Source organism: Plectropomus leopardus, chromosome 17, assembly GCF_026936395.1.
Source record: "Plectropomus leopardus strain MGB_pleo_1.0 chromosome 17, ASM2693639v1, whole genome shotgun sequence".
NCBI classification, from domain to species: Eukaryota; Metazoa; Chordata; class Actinopteri; order Perciformes; family Serranidae; genus Plectropomus; species Plectropomus leopardus.
The window spans coordinates 12,604,791-12,631,293 of record NC_142192.1 but is presented as its reverse complement, the minus strand read 5'-3'; the positions used below and the strand labels follow the sequence as shown (position 1 = coordinate 12,631,293).

The 26,503-nt window shown below is 39.3% G+C and overlaps 2 protein-coding genes across 3 annotated transcripts; both read left to right on the top strand.

Annotated features, from left to right (window-relative positions):
• The first annotated feature begins 650 nt into the window (after positions 1 to 650).
• Positions 651 to 11,663, top strand: rprd1a (regulation of nuclear pre-mRNA domain containing 1A). The gene is made up of 7 exons (XM_042506149.2): positions 651 to 1,060; positions 5,029 to 5,158; positions 5,971 to 6,077; positions 6,290 to 6,384; positions 6,646 to 6,772; positions 8,619 to 8,794; positions 10,584 to 11,663. The coding sequence occupies exons 1-7, from the start codon at positions 910 to 912 to the stop codon at positions 10,680 to 10,682; spliced, it is 885 nt and encodes a 294-aa protein (XP_042362083.1). The 5' UTR covers positions 651 to 909; the 3' UTR covers positions 10,683 to 11,663.
• Positions 11,664 to 12,454: 791 nt separating this feature from the next.
• LOC121957519 (uncharacterized) lies at positions 12,455 to 26,431 on the top strand. 2 transcript variants are annotated; one of them, XM_042506133.2, is made up of 13 exons: positions 12,455 to 12,825; positions 14,253 to 14,321; positions 16,065 to 16,089; positions 20,417 to 20,503; positions 20,586 to 20,725; positions 20,839 to 20,958; positions 21,914 to 21,959; positions 22,732 to 23,692; positions 23,827 to 23,926; positions 25,173 to 25,238; positions 25,337 to 25,435; positions 25,538 to 25,832; positions 26,050 to 26,431. In XM_042506133.2, the coding sequence occupies exons 1-13, from the start codon at positions 12,769 to 12,771 to the stop codon at positions 26,304 to 26,306; spliced, it is 2,322 nt and encodes a 773-aa protein (XP_042362067.2). In that variant the 5' UTR covers positions 12,455 to 12,768; the 3' UTR covers positions 26,307 to 26,431. The 2 variants fall into 2 exon arrangements, with proteins under 2 accessions (XP_042362067.2, XP_042362068.2); XM_042506134.2 differs by lacking the exon at positions 16,065 to 16,089 and having other exon boundaries at positions 12,756 to 12,825.
• Positions 26,432 to 26,503: the final 72 nt, after the last annotated feature.

Genomic DNA, 26,503 nt, shown 5'->3' with positions numbered 1-26,503 from the left:
ATGTGAGGCTGGGTAATGGCATGTTTGTGGTATGTTTACATTAGCAGGTGGTTTGACAATTGAATTTGCATTTTAAAAAAATCTAAACAAAATATGGTGGATTTTTTTTGTATTTGGCATACATGTGAGTGAAGGTGTAGACCTGCAGTTTTTACACATTTAAGGTTACAGTGTCTGCAGTTTGTTATCTCACAGAAAAACAGTGAGCACAAATCAAGGCAAAACTTATTTTTTTCTCAGACACACTGTTGTGCTAAACTAACTTAATTATGAAGTTGTTCAGAAATAAACTGATTGTATTTTGGCATTAGTTCAGATCAAATCTCTGAAATGAATTGTTCGAAAGCCAAAAAAAAAAAAAGGATTCTGAAATCGGATTAGATCACGTTATCTGGTTTTGGATCTGGATTTAAGTTTTAGTATGTGTTGTAAAAGTTTTTAGAATTATTTGGATACCTGTTATTAAAAAAAGGGATTTCCCCAGCAGAAGGGTGGATTTGGGTTGTATTTTAAGAACAAAATGCCCTGAAACTTTTATGTATGAATATACTGTATGTGTGTGTATATATATATAAAACAACAAAGGCACTTCTAACCAGAGGGTGGCGGTAATGCGCCGTATACAGTGGTTGACAACCGCTGCTAAAATCGCAAAAGAAGAAAAAGGTTGCTGTTCTGTTTGCACTAAGCTAACTTAGCCAGCCAGACACCTCCGAGCACTTCAGTGAGCACAGTTTAAGCTAGTAAGCTTTAACAACCAGTCTTTACGTAGGAAGGGTAACGTATATCATTTTATTTTGATGGCTAAAACTGCTGTAGTGACTGGCTAACTTGGTGTAGGTTAAACATCTGGGAGGAACATCACAGTAGCCTCTCCCAGTGTCCATTTCTCGCTGTAGTGTCGTCAAGATGTCAGCTTTCTCCGAGGCGGCTCTAGAAAAGAAACTATCCGAGCTCAGCAACTCACAGCAAAGTGTGCAGACGTTATCACTGTGGCTCATTCATCATAGAAAACACTCGAAGACTATAGTCAATGTTTGGATCAACGAACTGAAAAAAGGTAAGGTGGAAAGAGCTATCTGGCTCCACATAATAAAGACGCTGACATGCTCATACTAGACTCAGAAGTTAGCTAGAGGTGCTGGTTAGCTTTGGTTTAAGCTTTATCAATAACTATCTGGGCTAACGCTGTGTTATAAACACGGTAATCTGCTAACGTTAGCCAGCGTCCGAGCTGTTAGCAGGTTAAAGGGTTTTGTGTCACCATGCTAACAATAACCTTATGTTGGCTCAAACTACGTAATTTATATAACGTAGTTTGGTCGTGCGTTAGACTAATAAAGACTTACTAAGTGACTCTTAAGTGACACCGTAGCTTTCTAAATTTGTTTAATGTCACATATGGTAAAAAGTCAGATTTCCATTTTTAATATAAAGCAGGTATGGGTGCTAAATAAATATTGTGAAAGTATTAAAATGCTCAGTCCACAGAGAAATGCACAGTCTGTGTTCAGGAAGTGTGCTGTAGAGACTCAGAAATATGTCAGTCCAATTAGATTTGGCTGTTCAACCTAAATATTCAACGTTTTGTTTTGTTTTTCGGATAAATCTTTAAAGTTTGAACAGGGGTCAGCGGGTTGTTCAGTGTGACAGCGGCATTCACATAATACAGGAAACAATGATTTCTCTAACGATGAGTCGGAAATGTGCAATAACATTTTTTGCTGACACTAGATATCAAACAAAAGCCAGAGGCTGCAGCATATTCACTTGCTGTGAGCTGTGATCTCGCCATTTTCACTCAATGCCTGCATGTCCGCAGCTCTCTGTCTAAGAGAAGCGTGGATGGTGAAGAGCGCTCACTCCACAGCACAATCCGGGGACCAACATTTCCCCACAAGTACACTGCACAGCATATTGACAAGCAAAAAAAGAAAAAAGAGACCAAAACAAAACAAAAAGAAGGACTTGTTGACTTAAACTCAGTTGACTGAAGGGTCTCCAACTCATGATTTGAATATCTGACTTAAAAAGACCAGCCCTAACACACATACTGTAGAGACCATTTCAAACTTGAAGGATATGCTGCATTCAAATGGAGTTGTGATATGATGCCCCTCTGGTGTGGTATTCACGACCTCCAAAGTTTCTGAGAGCTCCTAGGTGAGGACTCTTTGCACATGAATGAAAACCACTTTTTGAAGCCTAAATGCATTCGCTGAAAGTAAAAGACTAATGTTAGGCTATAAATGAACTACACTGCGGTCACGTTGCCACCACTATTATGCTGCAAAGCTATGTTTGGTGCGGCTCTGTGTTACCACGTTCTATAGACTCCTATAGCCACTTGTTAGTGTCCGCCTTTTTCAAGACACAGAAATGCTTCAAAGTTCACAAGTGGGGTGTTTACTGATGCATTTTGTGTCATAGAACTTAATGTTAAAGTCTCATTGACTTTGAGACGAGGGAATCAGAGGTGTTGAAATGCTAACTTACTTGTGGGTTTTAGGACCCATTACTGGGGTAATCTATGTGGAAAGAAATTGCTGCTACAGAGCTGTTACAGTCATTCTCCTGCTGCAGTAATGGTGCAGAGTGCATATCTAGAAGACCTGCAAACACTGACAAATCAGAGCAGACTGGACCTTTTCAAAAAAATAGTGCGTTAAGAGACAGGCATTAAAACGTTACCTTTCAGACAGAGGGTGAATACAGGTATATTCAGGCAAACATCTTGAGGAAAATGGTGTTTTTGTTTGTTTAATTAAAGCATGTAAACATTTTAGAAAAGAAACCCAAAATACAAGTAAGAACTTCAAATTTGGCATAATATGGGACCTTTAATGTTAGCCCTGGTAAAAAAGCCTATTAGTAGTTAAGCTGGAACTGCTCCGTAGACAATAAATGGTGAAAGATGCTCTAGATGACACTGAGAGCACCCTGAGGAATGTTTTGAGTATATGGGTACATTTTCTGTGTCAGAAATGAGAGCACCCCAACAGAACAAATCTAATTTGGGTGTTAAAAAAAAGCAGAAAATATTCTGCTGATTCACAAAATCAGGCTTGCATTCATTGTCTGCAGAGAAACTCTAGACTTCATACTTGATAACATCACAAGTTTGAGATTTCTTTGGTTTCTGGCTGAGAGAGAGAGGTTCATGTTCACAAATACTGATTTAACTTTTCTTGGCCATGTAAATAAAATATTTAAATTCTTCAATTACGAAAAAGATTAGTGGGAAGTTCACCTTTTTTAAAAAAAATAATTTTCCAGAGCAGTTTCATACTTGAATCATTCCTCTTGTCAATAAAAAACTGAACTGAAATAGGTGGGTCACATGGGATATTGGATGGTCAATCAATGACTCAATAACTAGTTCTCTATTGCAGTTGACCAGCGCTATTTGTGCTTGTAAGACCTCTGTTTGGGGCTCCTCGATGGACCTGCAATTTATTCTGGGATGTTAGAAAACTTAAGTGGAGGCCAGGGTGTGATATTTCAATATGTTTTTTTCTCTTAATTTCGTTCTCACTCTGTTCTCTCTAGCACCATCACAAACACACATCACCTAAGTGTGGCATTTGAAGCCCAGCAGATTAGCATCAGAAAAAATAATATATCATTGTGCACTAAAGTCGTACTATGACTTTGACTTGACACAGTTTTAAAATCACACACACATGAATTTTTATTTCTTGTAAACGCTTTACTTTAAGCAGTTAAGGCAGCACTGTCACAACATTTTTTTCCAAGACACACTGAATTATAAATGCAGTGATTTGCAATGTGTGTATATATATATATATATAATTTTTGGCTCATTTTCATGGATGGATTAATGGGTAGATATATAGACACTTATAGTCCTAAGGGAAAGTAAAACACCAATAGCCTATTATGCATGAAAAGTAGATACACCAGGGATAGAGAATGTAAACATGATAATAAAAATGCACAGCAGTAAATAACATAAAATAAAACATCAGTGTTGCACTGTTTGAATCCTACTTTCACTGTTAAATAAATATTGAATGTGCTGAATATTGCTTTGGATTTCTAACAATGTATTTATTTATTTATGTTTTTTTGTATAAAGGTGCCATTCAAATTGTGTCAGTTGGAGTGTATATATCACTAACCTGCCATTTATTACTGTAACTGAAGTTATATACATTTAATCATAAAAATAAAATGTAATGTAATGGATTTATGGATTGGATTTAGTTAGAATATGAGTTGTGAATATCTTGTGAATTATTTTAGAAAAGCATGTTGTATGGATGTCTGTGTTTATTGCAGTCGTCGTAGCTAATAGTGGAGAACTTTTCCTCAGGGTGCTAGTCAACAACCTAATGATATCTCGAGTGGTTGTTATATTTTGGGAGCCTCTCTAAGGACTGAAAGAAGTGTGCAGTGTTAATAGCAGCGGGGGCAGAGAGAGAACATTTCTCTGGAGCTTCATGATCAGCTCTGTGTTTACTTTTGCTAGACCAAAAAACAACAAGGGGATACCATTACTTTTATGATGTGTCTGTCTCATGAAGTACATGTTGATGCATGAAACCCAAATGAAAAAGAAAAAAAGACATTAACAGAGAAATAAACAAGAATTACTTATGAAATAAAGTCCTTAAATACCTGACCCCTTGGGGCTTATATATAGCTATAGTGAAGAATTAACTGTATGGTTGTTACTTGATTTACTACTTGTTACTAGATTGATTTACTACTTGTTACTAGATTTTGTTCATAGTTGTGACGGATAGCTTTGAGGTGATTGCTATGCTTCATATAAAGAAAAGAGTAACATTAATGCATAATCTTCTGGCTCGGTTGGATACCATGGCGATGAATTACATTTTTTTTTCTTTTAATCATTTCTAAGATGAACACTTAAATCAATATGCTTAGTTTTAGTAGGTTTATTGACCGACCGCTGTGTTGCTCTGTGTAAAGCTCAGGTCTTTAAACCCAAACCAAAGGTCTCACTGTAATATGTGTCTGTGCTCATTTGAATGTATGCAGCTCAGGTGTCACGCAAGCTGACCTTCCTTTACTTGGCCAATGACGTCATTCAGAACAGCAAGAAGAAGGGACCGGAGTTCACTCAGGACTTTGCTCCGGTCATCGTTGATGCATTCAAACATGTTTACAGGTCAGCTTTTATACTACAAATCATTATTAAGTCTACATTTAAGTAAATTGCTCTGGAAATATTTTGAAGGGTAAAAAAAAATCTCTTCGCACATGAACGAGTGACAGGTGTGTCAATGGAAAATCTGTAGGACTGTGTCATGCACTTTTTTTTTTGCGGAAGTAGTAAAATTTTTCAATAGACTCTAATTTCAAAATTGACCACTAAATGTTTATTTTTTTAACAGTCACCTACACCAGGTGTCTTGACCTGATACAACACTCCCTCATTTTTTCTTCAAAGTGAAATTTTACTCCGATGTCTACAAGACTGATTTGGGGAATACAAGTGAATTACAGCTTAAAGGGGGAGTCAGTAATTCTGGAGAAAGATTGTTTTTTTTAACTAAACACCTCTTGTGTGAGTCCTCCTTCAGAAGCTCCGTTTAACTGTTTCTATCAGTCCCACTGCCTTTCTCTTTGTACATCCATCTCCTTTCCCCTGTCCTGTGCACGCTGGTGTGGCTTTATCCAGATTCTTTATGCTCACACAAAATGGACAGCAAGCAGGCTGTGACGAAATTCGCTGAATTTTTAAAAAACACATTGGATTAAACCCACTGACTGAACCTTTAAAAATGTGATTTACATCACTTGGACAATCTGATGGATCTTACCTAGACATGTTTATAGACTGTATATTAACAGTGGAATCAGTTCTCCCTAAGAATCTATCACATTTTCCTTTTGTATTGTCTAGCCCTAACATCGGCATAATTTCATGAAGCTGTCTCAAGTGTACGTGCCTGTTCTGTCCTGTCTTGTCCTGTCCAGAGATGGCGAGGAGGGCTGTAAGAAACAGTTGGGTCGGGTTTTGTCCATCTGGCAGGAGAGAGCTGTGTATGAGAACAACCTGCTGGATCAGCTCTCACATGTCCTCTGTAAGTTTGAACTATGCTAACCATACAACAATAAGCTAAAAAGACTGTTCACTGTCCAATCTGCAGGTTTGAACCTCGCTAGCTTAATCTTGTAAAACTTGCCTACATGGTTTTACATTTAGAAATGACACACAGCTGTTTTTAATAAAGTAGGACAAGATAAAATTTGACATCTGATGCTTGTTTGTTTATGTTGTTTTTGTAAATCCTAGACGGAGAAAAGAAGGCAAAGAAGCGGTCGTATGAGGAGATCCGACCAGATGATGAGGATTTTGGTTCTCAGAGCTCCCCAGCCGAGCCCCCACAGGTGATTCCATAAACGAATAGTGAAGCCATAAATAGAGGGATGAAATCTCTTCTTCACCACATAGATGCCCTTTTTAATTATACTTATTAAGCTGATACAGCTGCGTCTGGATGGATTTGTATCATGATACTTAATTTCTCTGCCGCCTCTCCAATATTGTTTGCATTTTACACTTACTTACATTACCTCATAATTTTATCATGCATTCTTCCTTAACTTCTCTTCTTCCCTTCCCTGCTTATAATTCTCCCTCTCCCTCAGACTGCGGAGTTAATCCGAGCTCTGCAGGAGCTGGAAAATGCAGCCTCTGGTGACTCAGTGCTGCGTCAGCGCATCTCCTCCCTTCCTGCAGAGGTGCAAGACATGTCACTGCTTCACAGGATCACAGGTAGGAGGCAGGGCACAGCATACTTTTGTATACTGTATGTTTACGCACGCGCACACACACACACACACACACACGTGTCTGTTCAATAGCTCATTAACAAATGAACTTATTAGCTAATATTGTAATTAGTAACCCTCCAAGACCTGCAGGAGTGGCAGCGATCACAGCCGACATTACTGTCTGAAGAGGCTGTGACGCACTCATTATGTAAGCTAGCTACACTTGCTTGACAACTTAAAGCATGCATTGGTAACAACCATGACATGCTAGCTTGTTAGCAATGGGGCTAAGTGGTGCTCCAGAGTTTGTTTTAAGATATGTTTTTTTTGTGTGTTTTTTTGGCTTTTGCCTTTATTAGTGATAGGACAGCTGTAGCATGAAAGGGGGAGAGAGAGGTGATGACATGCAGCAAAGGGCCGAGGCCGGAATCGAACCCACGGCAGCTGCAGCGAGGACACAGCCTCTGTACATGAGGCGCCAGCTCTACCAACTGAGCTACTGGGCACCTCAATGGTGCTCCAAAGTTAGGCTAGTTGGGTGGCATTTGCTCAGTTGGTAGAGCAGCGCCCCATGTACAATGGCTGTGTCCTCACTGCAGCGGCTGCAGGTTTAACTCCAGCCTCGGCCCTTTGCTGCATGTCAACCCCTCGCCCCCCCCTTCTCCTAAAAATAATCTAAAAAATTTGTAAATATTCGCGCGAGGGGAAAAACTGCAGTCCCTTGACCTCTCACAACAAGATAGCTGACTGAAAATGTGTTCTGTTGGTACCCACAGTTCTCCCCTTTTAGACGTGCACAATTCATGCTAGTCCTGGTCAGTTTTTTTGCATGCAGTACAAATCTGCTATTTTTTACCTTTTCCAAAAATGGTGTACTTAAATATTTCTGCGTACTGGAGTCCCTAACCTGTCTTTGAGATGCCTAAATTGGGTATGACTGGAAACTGAGACTCTTGTGGAGTTAAAGAGCCAGACTTCATTTGTGATGACGGTAGCCCCCATAGAAGAGGCATATATATAGGCATTCAGAGGCTGTTTGGCTTTTATAGGTGTATCAACATAAGGGAGTTTCTGCGCAGGTATCAGAACACAAGTGCTTGCCAGCGAGGGATTACAATGTTAGCAGGTGAAACAAAGAGAGAAGAAAGATAAAAGAAAGAGAAAGAGAAAGAATATATGATGATTTAAGCTGTCATATTTAACCATTACTGATCATTTTACTCTCCTTTTTGCACTTCTGCCCAAGATCTCATCTGTTCCCCAACTGTCACTCAGCTTAACCCTGCAAGACCAACCTAAATAAATAAATAGATGGATAAAATGTTCTTGATATGAGTGAGAGAGGAATCCAGTGGGCAAGACAAACAGAGGAAAAGTCACTTAAAACACACACATTCATGCACGCACACACACACACACACACACATATATATATGCACATAAGAATTGACTGCAGAGTAACCTACAGTGGATGATTTTTCTAGATATTCAAAGGTGGTTTATTGTACCTAAAAATGTTGTAATGATCTTTGTGGGGAAAACCGTATTTTCTCAAGACTGAGAGAACACGTCGAATCCCTGTAACCACTTTGACATACTGTATGTTAAAAGGCCACAAACAAACATTAAAAACTAAAGTGCTCCTCTGGACACTAAAACTACAAAGATAAAAAGGTGTCTAAAGTGCCTTCATCAACCACAGGAGACAATGTTTGACTTCCCGGTGATTATCCGGCAGCTATTTTTGTTGCACTGATGGATAACTGAATGACCTCCAGTTGAACCCTGTAGACTGGTTATGTTTAAGCATTGTGCCCTGCTCTGTGTGTGCGCTCTCTGTGCTTCAGATAAGGAATCAGGAGAGCGGCTGTCCCGGCTGGTGGAGGAGGCCTGCATGTTGCTCGCAGACTACAGCGGTCGCTTGGCGGCAGAGATTGATGACAGGAGGCAGCTCACACGCACACTAACGGTCTTCCTGCAAAGCCAGAAGGACGGGCTGGCCCAGAACGAGCAGAAACTCGAAGTGCGTAAATCACTTTTTTTTCTTTAATAACTGTATGTCTTGTCTGCCTTACCTTTGTGTCGTCATGATTCATTCTTGGCGTTCATCAGTCTTGTGTCGCAGTGTGCTTGGACTTTCTTTAAATTAACATTTCTTTTCATGTATGTCAGCATGTTGCGTCCTTCTGCAGAGTGCCTGTTTCGTCGCTGAATCACAGTGTAGGTTTCATACTGTGGATTTCAGTTTGTCTGCCTGCTGGCGCTAAAACCGAGCAAAGATTCCTGAATAGATACACTTAAAATCCATGTTCTCCTTTTCAGTGGGAGATATCCTTGTTCCTTAAGCTTTTGTCATTTAACTTCAAGCTTTACTCAATGTATGTTTCCTACAAGGTAAGTATTGACCAAAATATACAGATTTTCTTGTTTTCTCACAGCTATCCCTTTTGTGGAGTGACAAAAACTGTCCAGCCTTTATCCACAGGATACCAGGAGGACAAAGTACTTCATATTTGTATCTTCACTCAGTCAAGTCATTTGTAATAAAAAAAACAACTGAAAATAAAAAATAAAACTGATTTTGTCAGTGCTTTTATTTTGACACTTGCAGCTCCTGGCGCTATACATGCAGTGTACACATTCTCAGTTTCAAAGATGGTCTATAATAAAAAGGTTTTTATTTATTTATTTTTTTACACACACTCATGGTTAAATAGAAGTTACTAGTCAAATAGAGGGAAACTCAGAGTGTTATTACAGGTCAAATGTCAAAACTAAGAAGACACAACATGTTTTAGTAATCTTGGTGCAGCGCAGAATTACCTGTTTTGCCAATATCAATGACATGATGTGCTACTAATAGAAACAAATTCCTGCTCAACATTGGGAGGAAATGTGCTTTTCTTGCACCACACACCTACATAAATCAGCTGCTTGGCAAACATACAAAAAGCACATGCATGCAGAAAAGCCAGAGCAGAGATCAAACATTTTAGTCACTGGTTACTGTGTCGTCAAGGAGTAAAAATGGGAGCATATACAGGATACATAACTCCTTTGTGGACTGACCTTCAATTTATGTGCCACAGCTATTATTTCTGTGAAATGTTCTCACAGTCTAAGCACTAGGATGTAATATTGCAACTGCCTTGTCTTTTACTACAAAGAGTAAAATAAACCCAAACCCCCCCTTTTTTTTGCATTGTGTGTTCTCAAAATAGATTCCAGGAAGTTTTTTTTTTTTTTTTGAGGATCTTCTGTGTGTTTATAGATGACAATAAAAGTAAACCATGTAGCAAGGAAGTAAATAAGCTGGCTAAAAGTAGCGGTACTTATACATATTTTTAAAAGATCTCATCAGACATTTAGTTTTTTTTTTTAATTGTTAAATTATTTGCAAGCTTAGAAAAAAAAGAAAGATGAAAAAACTTTTCCACATATTTGGTGATGCTCTAAAATTAGACTGTATTTTAAGGGATAACACAACACATGTAATGGATGTTTTAGGCCAGAAATCTGAACTTATACCATTAAAACTTAAGTTAGACCTTTGGCTAACACCACAGTGTATAATGCACAAAGTAATACAAAGTTATAATATTAATGACAAACGTATTTCTGTTTTTATGCAGTCTGATTCAGATTCTTTCATTACATGACGTGAATACCTTACTCAAAACTGTCCAAATGCCACAAATTGTGTTCCCCAAATTGCCATTGAGACTTTGAAATTTTCAAAAATGTTCACTGTCACTTCAAACAATTATGTTATTTTAGCTCTGATGGACCCTCTCTGCTGTGAACTTTTTCAGGAATACAAACGCAAACTGGCAAGGGTGACCCAGGTCCGGAAGGAGCTGCGTTCACGTCTGAACAATCTTCCAGGAGGCCTCTACAACTCCTCAAACTGACTCAAATCTCACCTTCTGACCCTCCTGCTACTGAAACATCTCAACCTGGCTCTTAAGATACTGGATCATTGACATTGCCATACTCTTCTGTTCTCCAATTTGGAACGTGTCTTTGTGGTGACCCGTGGTTCTTATTTTGTCTTTTACAGATTATTTATCCACATGGCTTTTATCAACAGAAATGACTTCTTTTTTTCTGTCAGTACTGTATGTCTGTACTGTTTGTTAATGAAGCTTCATAATCATCAGATGCAGGCCCCTCATGCTTTGGCTCCTGCCCGTTTAAGTTTTTACAGCTTTAAAGTGGCATAGATGATGCTGGTGTGATATTTTTGTATGTATAGTGACTTAAGATAATGCACCAGAAAATATCCCTTTATCGTTTATAATGATTTTCCGTATTTTGGATTGCCTTCATAACTTTCTTTTATAACTGTAAATCCATCTGTCTAACACTTGGTTATGAATCATTGTTTTTATGCAGTGTGATGATGACCTCTGAAGAGAATGGTACACGTGAAATTATTGGGAAACCATATTCTGATGCTGAGTAGTAAGCCATGTCCCTGAGAGCAAATCAAAATGTGTAATTATCATTTTGCCTCTTTGTGATAGGGCTGTGTGAGCCGTGGGTCAGTGTACATACTCAGATTTGCATGTAAATATGGGAGTTACACATATAAGTGCTTATGATCTTTGTCCATGTCAACATGGCTTGTGAAATGTTCATTGAGACAAATAACTGAGGTATCTCTGTACCTCATAGACCTCCACTGTACCGAAACAATGAGTGAAAGGGTCCTTTGTCTTGTTTACTGTATCATACTGCTTCATAGATTTATCCTTGAGTCTACTGAATGATGTGCAGATGCCTCACACAGCTTGATAGGAACCCCAGTTTCCAAAGCCTCATTTAAGCTGTTTGTTTTTGTACATAGAGAGAAATTCTTCTTAGAACCAAATAAACACTAAAGGTACAAATCTTTTATTTGTATTATTTTTTAATTTATTGACAAAAGAAACATGCATGAAACATTAAGTAAATGATAATAGCATGTGTAAAAAACAACATATCTGAATAATATAATAGGGATGCATGATAATATCAACATGTCCTTTTTATAGATATTGGCTTAAAAAAAGAACAACCCACACATCAGAAATGACCGATTTCTGCCAATATCACAAATTTGTATATATATATATATTTGTATTGACAAAGAGAATATGTACAAAACATCAACCCTAATTTCAAGTATTTTTCTTATTTTGCACAGTGAGTTAATACTATATACACTGGAAAGCATTGTATTCCATGTCTCATTACATTGCACTACAGAAGAGACTTGATGATCACTGAAATTAGGTGGGAAAAATACAATATCGATATTGGTATCGGTTATCAGTCAAATTAGTTGTCTTATATTGGCATATTGCGTGCATGCCTAGATATAAGTATGTATGAAGAGTATAAATGACAAAAAATAGACAAACATAAAAAAAAATAAAAATACTTTTTTAAAAGTACATTCAGTTAGAGGATTCAGTGAGGAAAACGTTTGGCACTTTTTTTATTTTAATAAGCTATGTTATGTGAGAAAAGCCTTCAGCTCAAGGAGAAAGTGTAAACATTTGGGAAATGATAGTATCTTTGCAGGTCGCCCGCAATTTGTCAGTTAATTTGACTGCAGTTGCTGGTTCTGGCCACCAGGGTGCGTGAGCGGGCATCCACCAAGAGGAGCGGAACTAAATATCCTACTGCTCTTGTTTCCTACCGCGAATTGCGCACAAACACACAGGAAGTATACACCAGTAGCATTTACCCAGTTTCGACCATAAGATCCCTGGTGTCACCTGTGTAAACAAAAACAGCTAAAGTCATTTCAGTATAAACAGTTTAAACTACACAAAAGCTAAGTAATTAGAATTGGAGAGATAACGCCGAGCGAACTGTTAGCTAACTCCCGTTAATGTAGTTAACGCTGACTGGTTGCGTACACTGTTGGCTGCGTTTGCTAAACTATGCTAACATCACTATCTGTTTCTTGATAAGGCAAGGTTAACAAAAGTCGTAAAACATCCAACTATGGACAGTAATCTCGAAACACCATACGAAGAGGAGGATGAGTTTATTGAATGCACGGTGAGTTAATGAAAGGTGGCCTACAAACTACTCAAGAAAGAAAAGCAGCATGGCTGTCACATATGTTTTATGTGTACCTGTCGGTCCTAGTTTTACCTTATGCAGTGTAACCAAGCTGAAAATGAACTTCTTTGTCCACCCGCTACTTTGACTGGTGAACACCGAAATCTAATAGCTACTCAGTAGATAACCAGTGTTTTTTGGACGGTAAGCGAAGCAAATCTAGCAACCACTTCAATATCTTCGTAGCATCTGGCTGGTGGTAATGTCGCATCCCGAAACACAGAAAACTTGAAATAGGTACAACCCTCTTTCGTGGGTCAGAGGCTTGTCAGTGTTTACTGAAACAAGATAGATGGTGATCCAGCTTTTTGGATGCTGTTCACTAATGGTTTGAATCACTAGAGGCTACACAATACGATGTAATCACGATATTTAAGGCATGATACACAATTATTGCTTTAAAATGTTTTGCGATATCGATATTTATTACCTTTTTTAATCTGCAAATAATGCCCCCAAAGGAAAACGTTGTCTACGTCTCTTTTATTTAATAAAATTTCAATATGTTCGTCTCACTTCATTCACTTTTATTTCAGCAAAATGTGTTTTAGTTAACTAAAAAAAGCATTTAAGAAATATATTCTAGTGGGCTACTAAAAGTTTAATTTGTATTTGCAGTTATCTATAGAATAAATGGACTTGGACTTGTATGGCGCTTTTTTAGTGATTTGACCAGTCAAAACGCTGTCATACTACAAGTTACATTCAGCCTTCACACATGCATGCACACACTGAAGGCCCAGGCTACCGTACAGGGTGCCATCTAACTCGGTAAAAAAACCCAAAAAAAACATTCATACACTATCACATACCAGTTTGGGGTTCAGTATCTTGCCCAATTATACTTTGACATAAGGACTGTGACAGGTGGAGGAGTGGAGGAGCCGGGGATTGCACACCGACTTTCTGATTAGTTGAATCCACCGATCGTTCGATTAGTGGACGACCCGCTCTACCTCCTGAGCCACAGCCACTCTGAATCTACATTAGGGATGCATATCACAGCCAATATCTGCTGATACAGTTGATGTGCCAATATTATTGTGAATCCCCAATAAAAACCTAGATACTTGGTGTGTGTGTGTGTGTGTGTGTGTGTGTGTGTGTGTGTGTGTCATGCCACATGTTAAATTTTATTTTAATTAATTTCTCCCCCCACCCCTACTGTTCACTAGTACTGCTACTGCTACTTGTACAACAAGATGTTTCCGATATTTTATCCAACCCCATTTATAGCTATGAAGACAGACCAATGGCTGCTTTAGTTTAGCAATGTGTACTTCATGTAATAGCAGCTGACTGTTAATCATACCATCATTCACAGCTACGAAACTGATTAATTTCTGTTTTCTCTTTGAATCCAGGTCTGTGATAAATCCATAAGGGGTGAAACCCTATACAAGATACACCTGACTACACCAGGACATATAAAGGTATACAGCAACATTTACTAGTGCAGGAAGCTCTGTAGTCTGCTAAATTTTATACTTTTGTAGCTAAAGCAACCAGTGATATAGACTGATAAATAATGGTCATTGAGCACTTCATTGTGACATGTGTTTTTGCCATGGACCAACAGGTTCACGCTATAACTCACAACAGGAAACAAAGAGCATCCAAAAGTGATGTTTCACTGTCTTTCCAAGTCATTTGTAACATCTGGGGACATTTATAAGATCTCTTCAGTGTTTTATGTCTGATTTATTGCCGTCTTGAATATCTTGATACCTCACTTCTGCCAGCCAAACACCATCCATATTGGTATGCCCAAGCTAAACTGGTGGTACAGTAAATATCAGATCAACGACAACAACAACAAGCAAGATGTTGCCTAATGCTTGTTTGACCAATATGAAGACAATGTTGTGGTCATTTTGGAGGGGTGCTGTGTCTTTGGAAAGTGCACTTTGCAGTAAGTTGATGGCACATGCAGAAAAACTGACCTTTGTGACCCGAACTGCATTTTCTTTATGTTGTCTGAAATCGTCACGTGTGGATGATTGTGACCGACACAGCTTTTTGCAAAAGCAGCCGTCGTGACTGCTCTGCATCACAAAATGTCTCCTTCGATCATACAGCAGCCATTTGTTTCTGGAGTTCATCACTTGTAGCTAAACTTGCATTTTTCTTGGTCCATTTTCATCAAGTAATGACACTAACGCGCCACAAGAATGGTTGTCGATGGTTTTGTACATGACAACCAGAAATCCTGGATACCTTTGCAAGAATATTAAAATGATTCTGAGATGGACAACTTTCTTCAATGGAATCATGTTATGTTGGTTACATGATCTGTTTTGTGAGAGACCTGATGGCAGGTCCTTATTGTGGTGTCGCTTGGAGGATGTCCTTGACCCGCTGTCTCACACACAGTTTTCTGTGTCTGCCTTGTATAACAAGATATGATTTCCAACTCCTTCCTGAAACATGCCAGTTCAGGGCCTTGTAAGATTTCTGGAAATCTTCTGCATTGACCAAAAGCTGCAGCACACCCATGCAAAACGCATGGCAATGTCATAATGCTTCTGCATTGGATGCTTTTGTGTTGAGCAAAGGAGCCAATCACAAGAGACTGTGAAGATTCGCTGGTGCAAAGATTTGACAATGGACCTCAGACTCATTATTTTCACACTGTGTACTGCTGGAAAGTCCGACCTGGAAGACAAATAATCAAACATGGACATTACTTTTAAAACTCCTCATTACGGAGGCTAACTCATTGTCCACTCTGAACGGCTACAGCAGCTTCTCAGCAACTTCTTCAGTATCTACACTAGATGTGTTCAGACTCAGTTCTGGTCTGCGGTCATCCATGTTTTAGCGTATACAATCACTGTAGTAAAGCAGGTAAGCAAAAGTTGCTTCAGTATTGGTCCATGTCTTTTGGCCATATTTAAGAAAACTGCAGTCTGCTTGCACATTAAATTCGGTCTAAAACAGGCATTATAACCTTCTCTCTTAAAGGCGGTGTAACACATGCATTCATGTTTAAAACCTGGGGATATGTACCTTTGCTACACCTCAAATGAGCTGTGGTTTTGGTCAGCAATTTTGTCTTAAAAAAATCTATTTGCATGGTATAACCCTTTGTCTGTTTCAAGCAGTGGTGAGCCAGTGTCCTGTTTACCCAGCACCAATTGACTTAATTTTTATTGCTTTTCTTTCGTTCCTGGCAGAAAGAGGATGCCATTGTTGCTTCTGGTAAGTAGACTTCATCTTCAGCCTTATCATTTTGTTCTGTCCTGGCCTTGAGTTTATTTGCTGTCTATTCTGGCACATAATTCAGTCCACACACAAAGGTAACAGAGTTTGCTCTAATTTGTTGCCTGGTTTTTAATGGAAAGCCTTTTATTCTGGATCCATCAATGGCTTTGATTCTCTAACAGTGATTATGAACTCAGAACAAATCAAAGGACATGTCATTGTTTGGACTCTAACGTACTGTATTGAAAGTGTGTGCCAGCGGGGTGCCCCCATGTACAGAGGCTGTGTCCTTGTCCTCGATGCAGCGGCCGCAGGTTCAGCGCAGCCTGCAGCCCTTTGCTGCTTGTCATCCCCCCTCTCTCTCCCCGTTTCACACTTGAGCTGTCCTGTCTCAATGAAGGCAAAAATGCCAAAATAATAATCTTGGCAAAAAAAGAAAAGAAACGGTGTGCCATCGCTTTATAGTTAGATATAAAACCATTCTGATCTGGATCTTTATGCTGTACCGGCAAAAGTATGTCTACAGACCTTGATGTGCTTTATGTCTGGGGCTTTGTCAAGATCTGACTTGGCCCCCTTAGTTCCAGTTAAGGAGTATCTTGACTCGCTTGCACAGAGCCCTGACCTTACTTCACCTTTGAGATGAATGGGAACGCTGACTATGAGCCTGACCTTATTGCCCAACATCAGCGGCAGACCTCACTAAAGGCCCAGATACATCAAACCAACATTAAAATAAACTGTTGCAATGAAAGCTGACCATTGCATCGCCTCTTGTTGCCTGTGTCTCGCCCAAAAAGTTTTCACCTGAACACATGGCAAAGGCTACAGCTAACAGCCAACTAACACATACCTTCTGCGCCTGTGTGAAACTTGTTGTTAAAAGAACAAAGGATATTATTATCGTGCAATTACTAACCATTTTTGGTAAAGACCTCAATGATTTAAAAAAAAAGAAAGAAAGAAATTTCCCATTGTTTCATGCCTTCTTGAGGTAAGCAGTCTGTTGTCTTTCTTCACTTCAATTTCTCTTGTCATACACTGAACTGTCAAGCAGAGTAATTTCATTCACTGATGGTCTCAGCTGTCTCTAGAGACGAAGGTGACAGATGATCACCATCGGCCTGACATTAACTAACAGCCAGCCATCGGCTTGGTGTGTAAGTGTCAAAATGCTCTTGTGGCTGAAGTTGAGTTTTGAAGCAAGGTTCCAAAATCTTGCGGAGAGTCCTCCAAATGCAGTCTTAATGCCAGTGCTTTTGGAAGACGATGTTAGTTACTTATATAGTCAGTTTGCAGACAGTGTCCCAGGTAGCCATAATAGCTCAACAGTTGGATAAATCCAGCACATGTGATTACCAGACTAATTCAAGTCTCGTAATAAAATATGTGAAAAAACTGGAATATCTTTTTGGGTTACCAAAACTCGCCAAAGCTTGCCGGAGTTCAGTTAACTGGAGCTGCTTGTCAGTTCAAATATTCACATGGATGGCCTGTTGTTAATGGTGGAGGGAAGGCGGGTCCTTCACCATGTCATATGCAATGAAATGATTGCTCTTTGTCGCTGAATCTTGATGGGGACAGTGTCTCTAGGACAAGGGTCAAAAAACTCAATGACTTTTGGGTAGACAGTGTTTTTGTCCCCCACTTTTAAGTGATGCACAAAAGGGGCTTCTGCTATAATTCCATAATGCGCAGTGGGCTTCTGTTACATTGCTGCAGAGAAATCGTATGCAACATTACCATTACTTGGTGAGAGAAGTTAAAGAGACATCAACTGGACTGGATGAAGCCTCAGATACAGTGGCATCAGGGACTTGGACAGCAGGTGAGCTGGGCTGGAGAGGGGCATCTTTCGGCCTGTTTTGTCAGTTCGGAGTCTGTGAGCAAAACTGGCTGGCTTTGAGAACGTTCCTCAAAAACCTCCTTTGTATTGGTGAGGTCTGATAATATATAGAAAGAGCCCTGTTTCACTTTTGTATAGGGAGTGTTGTGGACAGTTTCTCATTGGCACATTAGCTAGGTTCATCACTAATGGTCTACTTCCGATCTTGGCTTTAGGCCTGTTGTTGCCTGCTAGTTGAGATTGCGCCCTTTGTTGGTGTCCTTTCAGTTGAAAGAGATGTCACTCATTCACCTATTGTTCAAATGGGTGGCACTTGAATGAAAATGAGTAGCACAAGCCCACCTGTGCTTACAAGACTGCTTCAAAACTTTCAGTAGCCAAACTTGGTGGTTACAAAAATAATTTTGGTGCTTGAACATCAGTGGGTGCATCAGCACTCGCCTACATCTCTGAGGTTCAACTCACAGAAAGGTGTAAGGTAACTGTAGGCCTTAGAGGCTTGCAGACAAGCTGTGCATATCAGATAAGAATGTGCTGTGCAATCCTGCACATCAACAATCAGATTGGGTATTCGATACCTTCAGCGACTGAAATAGCCCAGTACCAAGTAGCATTGCAATGTCTGCAGTCAAACGATACATGGATACAGTCCTTTTTGCGCTGGAATCTAATCTTTAACCACAAACTTTCTTTTGCTGCCATCTCTGGAGTCGCTCTCCTCATGGTCTGTTTAAGTCTGCCCAGTTAGCACGAGCTAACAGAAGCAGCTGCAGCCAACATCTGACATAAATCTATTGAAGGCCCCAACAAACTGATACCAAAACAGCTCAAGTCTGTCATTAAACCAGATAATGACCATTAGGTAATGTTAGCCGATGCTAACTGTTAGCCCTGTCACTGGGTGTGTGGCAGCCTCAACTGTCCCTGGTGTCAAGCTCACACTTCCGCAGCAGCAGCTTTAACCCATACAGTCTGTGGTGTGATGAAGATGAGTGCGGTGTCAGTAACGGAGTTGCCAGTTTGGTGGGCTGACATGGCATCAAAACTTTGGGCTTCCAATTCAGCACTCATTTGTGTCAGTGTCTCTTAAAGGGTTCTGGTATTATCATTGGTCAAAGAATTTTTTAAATGATATCCAGTCCTACTTGCATGTATAAAAGAAACAACCACAAAAAAGTTTCCAAAGGAAAACTGTGCATGATTACTAATGTGCAGCCTGCAAGGCATGTTCCAGTTTAACCTGTTGAACAATGCGGTGTACGCTCAAATACAGCAAGGTGGACGTCTGTCTGTTTTAACTGAAAAAAGAGCTGTGGCATGCTCATACTTGCAGTGAAGATTTTTTGCAGTTATTTGGGAGATTTTATGTATGGTAGGAAAAATGTATTTTTCCACCACTGTGGGTTATTTAAGTAACACCACAGGCAACCAAGGTCATAATGCTTCCTCAGGCATGTTTTTTTTACATACAGGTGTTTAGTACATGCCATTTTATCATCTTGGTCAACTTTTCTTTTCTTGAAGACATCAAAGAACACCAAAGAATCATTAGATACTGAAGATTGTACCGCATGTTTATTTCAAAGCGACGACTTCCCTGCTAATGTAAGTAGAGGACTTGAGGACTGAGGTGTTCAAAGGTGAAACTTTGGAGATCATGCATAACAGCATGTATGGTCAGTGATTTGCAGCAGTCGGATTACTGATCTCAGTATGTGAAGTGGAGAATTCAACCCTTTCAGCTGCAAAACAATGTACCTCCCTTAGACCTCTTGGCCTATCATATATATATATATATATATATATATATATATATATATATATATATATATATATATATATATATATATATATATATATATATATTAAAGATTCAAGTTTCAAAGTGTTTATTGTCATATGCACAGTATGGAAACATGTTTCCTTGTACAATGAAATTCTTACTTTGCTGTCCACAGCATGCCTAACGTTTAGCAAATATAAAAGAAATATGAAATAGAAATTTAAAAATTTACAATATATATATTTACTATATATATATATATATATATATATATATATATACACATACATATATACATACACACACACACACACACACACACACACACACACACACACATATATATATTTTATTTATTTATTTTTTTGTATATAAGGAAAACAGGATCATTCACTAGTAAGGCTTGAGGGAGATAAGTGTGACATTAAGTGGATCTGGAGGAAATTCACTTTGCAAATGCAGTACTGATATTGTTGGGTGTAGCTACATCTAAAATACAGTGGCATTAAAGATAATGGAACATTGCCTTGGTGTGTGAAATATACTCTGACCAGCAAAGTGAGCTCATCACAAATGATGTGATGCAAGACAAACAAAATGCGTTCTACACTTAAGTTAGATCATGCAGTGTGCGTATGATACTTAATTATCTAACCTTGTCTGTTATTCTAATGACCAGTATTTGGGTTTCTCAGGACGCGCTGTCAGAAAGCACCACATACCGATATTTGAGGACATTGTACAATATCTGGATTACATGAAGCTTGATGAGCCCATCATTGGTGAATAACGATATCAATTTTTAAAACAAATTTCCATGTGAATTTGACCTTTATCTAACTTTTTTCTGCTCTTGTTTCACAGGCTTAAACTTTTTGGATGAACTGCCTTGTAGTGACCCACAGTCAGGCCCGAGATACGCGTGTAGGCTGTGTAATCAGAACGCAAACCTCTCTGAAACGGTCCGTCATGTGATTGGACGTAAACACCGGCAGAGATATGTGGTAAAGCATTGTGAATATTTTCAGAAATCTCCAATGGAACTTTTTGAGTGTCTGCTTCTGATACAAATTACGATGAAACAAAGCAAGAATGCCTTTCTTTTTTGTTCATGTAGGAAATGAAACGGCCAGACTTGGTGACCTGGACTAAACAATCCATAATAACCCACGGAGGAAAGATCATACGAGCCAAAGCGGAGATAGTAGAGAGACAGGATGGACAAGGATGTCCAACGGTGGGACATGCTGATTTCAGTAACCAGACATGTTGAATACAGTGTTGCCAACTCTCTTCCAATGAAAGTAGCCATCATTACCTTCAAAAAGTCGCTAAAAGTCGCCAGATGTTGTCATGCATTTATTTGCATATTGGTGATGTCATCCAGTGTATTTTCATACAATGGTTGGTATGATATCCTACAAATTAGTGCCCTGCAAATGACATAACATCCTTAATATTAGTACTTAATATAAAGTTATGTATTTGTCGTGAAGTTACAGGGGTTAGGTTTAGGCAAGTTAAGTTAATGTGGTTAGGTACAACAGGACAGCCTCCTTCTTTACTCCTAACAGCACACAGGTCCCATGGTTTCAGCCTTCCAAAATACATGGGTTTTGTACGAATTGCTGCCTCATCATTACGTGTAAATGTATGAATTCTGGTGCATTACTTTTTTCGTAGGAAAACATACAAACAGTGCATGCAAACAGCCTGTGTCATAGCACATTCATCTGGGATAATGGAAGCATTTTACAACTCCTCAGCAAAACATTTCAGTGCAATGAGTGCTTTCTTGCGCTTCCATTTCAGAAAGGAGAGCATCAACGTAAACATAGAAACTCAATAAAAATGAACTCCCACGGCCGCCTCCTCTCTCCTGCACAGTTCTGCTCTTTGGGAGAGACTCTGGGCTGTTGGCAGAGGAGCTGTGGACTGTTACTACTCTCAACAATATGCATGGGATTTAATTACAATATATTTGATTATATTTCTCTCTTTTTCCGTGACGGTCTGAATAAGTCACTCATCGCTTTTCAGAAATAGAGTTGCTAAGAGGGTCTGAAAAGTCACTCAGTCTAGGGAAAAAGCGGCCAATTTGGCAACACTGATTGAACATCACTAATTAATATGCGCTTAGATTAGAATTCGGAGATTAATCGGTTGTTTGTTTTACTGTTTTTGTTTTTCAGAAATTGCAGAAAAGGGGGATAGAGGGCAGATTAAACATCTCAAGAGGTACATTAATTCTTTCTATCTTGGTAGGAATAGAAAGTTGGATAAAACATTGGTGAAATTACATAACATTTCCAGTGTTTTTGTTGTGTGTTTTCACATGCCTTTCTGAGCTTTGAAAAACACATGAAATGTCAGGGCCAGCAACTCAGTTTCCCCATTGAATTTTCCTCTCACCTTTGCATGCTACAACTGAAGTGAATTATGCCCTGCCTTTAACAGATAAACAACCTTTTTATGTAGAAATAACACCACAACATTAAGAATCTGAACTTTACATGATAAAGGAACATTATTTCAACCTCAGATGTCATGTTTTTCCTAATATTTGAATACTAAAAACAAATCAATTATTCCTCATCAGTCAGTGAAATGCTTATATATAAATGGTTATCTCTTCATGCAACAAACCCACATGAGAAAACATGAATATTTCATTAAGTGACAAATGTCTGACTTCTTCTTTTAGCTCTTCTCTTTTACAATTTCAGCATGCACTTACTACTGCTAATTAAAACAGATCTTATGAGTCATATCATGTAATATTTTTCCTCAGCTAATGATAAAATGACCACTGCTTTAAATCAGAAGAATACGAGCGTGTAATCTCATCTGCAGTTAACCACTTACCGAGTCACTACACATAGCATATATGGTTATAGTATATAATGGTATATTATGGTATACTGCAGCTTTAAGGAACTATTTACAGAAAATATGCCAGTGAATCCCTTATATTTGATACTTGAACTATATCTTTACTCTTGTTCCCTAGATCCCCAAAGACAGAAACAATATCGGGACCAAAACATCTCACAGAATTTTACTCAACGAGATGTGCCGCCACTCCTACCAGAACTTAAGAACTATCGGAAAAAGACCTTTCACCCACGGAGGTATCCCCCAGGTGACCCATATACACCCCCTTTCCATCCCGAAGACTCTTACATGTTGAACAGAGACCGACCGATGTACCAGCAGGAGGACGCTCTCAGCTTTGACCGCGTGGAAGATGAGCTGCAGAGGGCTGATTACAGGGAAAATGATTTAAGCAGACGAGAGTATATGGAGCCTGATTATCGTAAGGAGTATGAAGACAAATTCGTAGAAGATCCACAGAGAAGAGTTGTACTCGAGCCAGACGGTGTTTCCAAGTATGATTCAAGGGAGGAGTTGCCCCGAGGCCCAGAAGATTTTTACCCAGAAGAGGCTTCTCCTTACAGAAGGTCCTACCCTGACAGAGATCAACTGAAGGAGTTCTACTCTGAGGAAGTCAGGCGTGGCCGATTTCACTATGACAAGTACCAGCCCTCGCAGCTGATGTACCCAAAAGACGATGAGCAACGACGGTCACTGAACAGAGAAACGGATAGACATGACAGTATGTATAGAGCAGGCATGCAGGGGTCGAGTGAACCAGAGGCCAAGAGGAGGAGCTTTCCCACACCTGTGGAGAGTGAGCGACCGCGTGACCATCTGTTTGTTACAACCAGAGATTACTGTCATGGAATGAGAGAACCACATCTATTGGAGGCAGACGCTGACCCTGGGCCAAGAAGATGCGGACCCCCGACCTCACAGAGACAAGTGGAAGTTACCAGGGCCATGTCTGACATCCCAGAGCCCTTCAGACGTTTCCTGAAAGGGGCCTCTAATGGCGAGGAACACGGTAAAAGAAAAAGGAAGAGTCGCTTCTCCGATGCCACTGCAGAGGAGGTGGAAACCACAAAGGAGATGTGAGTGATATTGTGTCTTGTCATTTTTCTGGAAAGATTGCTCTCCATGAAACTTTTTTAAAAGTGTTTTATATTGTTTGAATGTTTTGGGTTCTTACATTATGTTTCTGGACATATTTGATTTCTGCTTTAAGGTTCAGTGATGAATATGGACCCCCAAATCCAAAGTTTGGCTGTCATCCTAGACCTGAAGTCCAAGGACCACAACATCCTGACCTCTACACTCAATCACAAGTAAAACTGAACTATGAGACTAAAATATTTTTTCTTCTGGGGAGCGCCTCATCCCAGCGCTGCGCCTGGGTTTTGTTTCTATGACACCACCATCTTGACATTAATGTTAGCTAGTTAGCTAATGTAACACTATGGTAACAGAAGGTTGACCACACAGTTAACAACAAGCTTAACAATGCATATGGTGATAAAAGCACAATGCTCACCAGCAACTTTCAGTGTCCAGCCAGTCTTTGTTGTGATAGTTTCCGACCGACATGTCATATGGCTTGGGATAGACGGTAAGGTCAAGTCAATTTTATTTCTAAAGCCCATTATCACAAATCACAATTTGACTCAGAGGGCTTTACAGCATACAGCATCCCTCTGCCCTTAGACCCTCCCATCGACTAAGGAAAACCCCCCCCCCCAAAAAAACTATAACAGGGAAACAAAAAGGGATGTGACAGTGACAACAGCAGCACCTTTTGGAGAAGTTCAGAGATTTTTAAATAGAAATGTTTGGAGGGGCCGAATGAAAACTTTGTAGCTATCTGAAAGAAGATGCCTCAGGTTCCCATGCTGGGGGCCCACTAGGGGTCGCCAATACTTCACTGAGGGTCGCAAAGCCTTTTAAGAGTGAAATACAACTTTTTAAAGAAAATACTGATATATACAGTTGGCCTGTATTTTATTGCTATTTTTTTTAAAAATAAAAATCAACTTTTAGATTATTATATATTATCTTTTTTAATGTTTAAACTATTATATATAAACATTTAAAAACACCTCACAGGATAAGAGCATGGTGAAGACACAAGCTTTGTTTGCAGAGCCTTCGCTCCTGCCTAAACACTCTGATCCTGCATTTGAAAATTACACAGTTAGGGGCACCCAGCAGCTCACCTGGCAGAGTGGGTGCCCCACGTACAAAGGAAAAGTACGTAGTTAAAACAACCAAACAGCTAATCCAACAATGGCCAAGTGTCAGGGAGAAGAATACACTAAATTTCTCAAAAAAAATTGCTCCGATCGCTTATTAACCACAAACGTAACTTTATTGTTATGTACTGGATATGATGTGAAATATACACAAAACATGCCACATAGACAGGGGTCGTCAGTTTACCCATGATACATGATACGAAAAGGGTTCCTCATTGGGCACAGTTAAAGAAAAAAGACGCTGGCGCTAAGAGAAAGTGCTAAGTGTGTGTATACATGTAGCGTAACTGTTGTACTGATGTAAAATCTGTTTTTTTTTCAGAGCTTGCCTCATACTGAAAGCTACCAAAGAGGAGACTCTGATTCGAGGGGTGTCTTTGATATGCTGGTAAGATGTGAATTTGTATTTGTAACACATGCAGCAGTGATATATTTGTTATGCAGCTATTCACTGACATTATCTAAATTATGTCATTTTCTCAATAGAAAAACATTGAGATTGAAAATGCAGAAGAGGCTGATTTCTTGAAGAGCGAACTTTGCAACCTTCTGAGAGAATTCAAGTCCAAAAAATCAGAGAAAGCTGTAAGTGTCACTCTGCTCGGTCTTTTTATCTGAACGTGTAGTTTTATTACCTCCCCCTCTGCAAAGCACTAGAAATTTATTAAACATGTTTTGTTGTTGTAGCAAAATAGCCAAGGTCGAGCAGCCATCCCCAAAGACTACAACAGCTTAAATTCAGACCCAGAGCTGTCTCCAAGACACCAGTATGACCAGTACAAGCAGTATGACCAGTTTGACACAACTCTTAGACAAGATTTTGACCATAGACGACCAGAAGACCGCTACTTCAAAGAAGATCACAGAGGAAGAAGCTGGCAGCAGCATGAGCATCGGCCTGACGAGAGAAATACCCCCATCCAAGAATACCAATATCCCGTACGTGAGGAAGTCAGACAGTCAAACAGAAACCGCTATGAAGGTAAATATTAACTGTGTCTAAAAATATTCATAAATGTTTTCTATATGCTGCATACGAGGTGTTACTGGGTCATACTTGTCTCATATTTGTACCATTTTATGTTAAGTTTGTGTGAATAACTGATTATTAAGAAACAATGAATTTCAGTTCCCTCTGTCAAAATAAGCCTACATTTTTCCACTTACTTTCATGCAAATTCCCGTTGTTTTTCTTTCAGATGTTTTCAGACGGCCTGGGATGTCTCGGATGCCACTTGCCAAAAATTTAGATGAGCCAGAACATAATCCTGAAAGGTTTCAAGAACCCATGCACCCTCGGGACAACCGACCTGCCGCTGATGAGCTCTTTGACTTGCACACTCCTGCACCTCCATTCCACATGGAAAGAGGGCCCAGGATGAACAGGGGCCCTCAGTACTCAAACAACCTGGATAAAATCACCTCCACACTCCTGGAATTTGTGACAAGGAAATAATCATCTGAAGTTCTGTAAACTAAACACTTACACATTTAATGAGAGAATGTTTTCTAATGTTATTTGCTTTAGACATTTTGTGTGATTTGTGAAGGCATAAAACATAAAAACATTTGTTGACTGCAGTTGTCGTGTCTTTCTGTTCTTTATATTACTGATATCACCAACGTCATGTAGCAGTTTTGTTCTTTTAACTG

Coding starts and splice junctions, on each gene's coding strand:
- rprd1a (XM_042506149.2), top strand. CDS start 910: ATGTCAGCTTTCTCCGAGGCGGCTCTAGAAAAGAAACTATCCGAGCTC. Junction 1,061..5,028: donor GATCAACGAACTGAAAAAAG/GTAAGGTGGAAA, acceptor GAATGTATGCAG/CTCAGGTGTCACGCAAGCTG. Junction 8,795..10,583: donor AGAACGAGCAGAAACTCGAA/GTGCGTAAATCA, acceptor GAACTTTTTCAG/GAATACAAACGCAAACTGGC.
- LOC121957519 (XM_042506133.2), top strand. CDS start 12,769: ATGGACAGTAATCTCGAAACACCATACGAAGAGGAGGATGAGTTTATT. Junction 20,504..20,585: donor GCTTGATGAGCCCATCATTG/GTGAATAACGAT, acceptor CTTGTTTCACAG/GCTTAAACTTTTTGGATGAA. Junction 23,693..23,826: donor GTGGAAACCACAAAGGAGAT/GTGAGTGATATT, acceptor TTCTGCTTTAAG/GTTCAGTGATGAATATGGAC.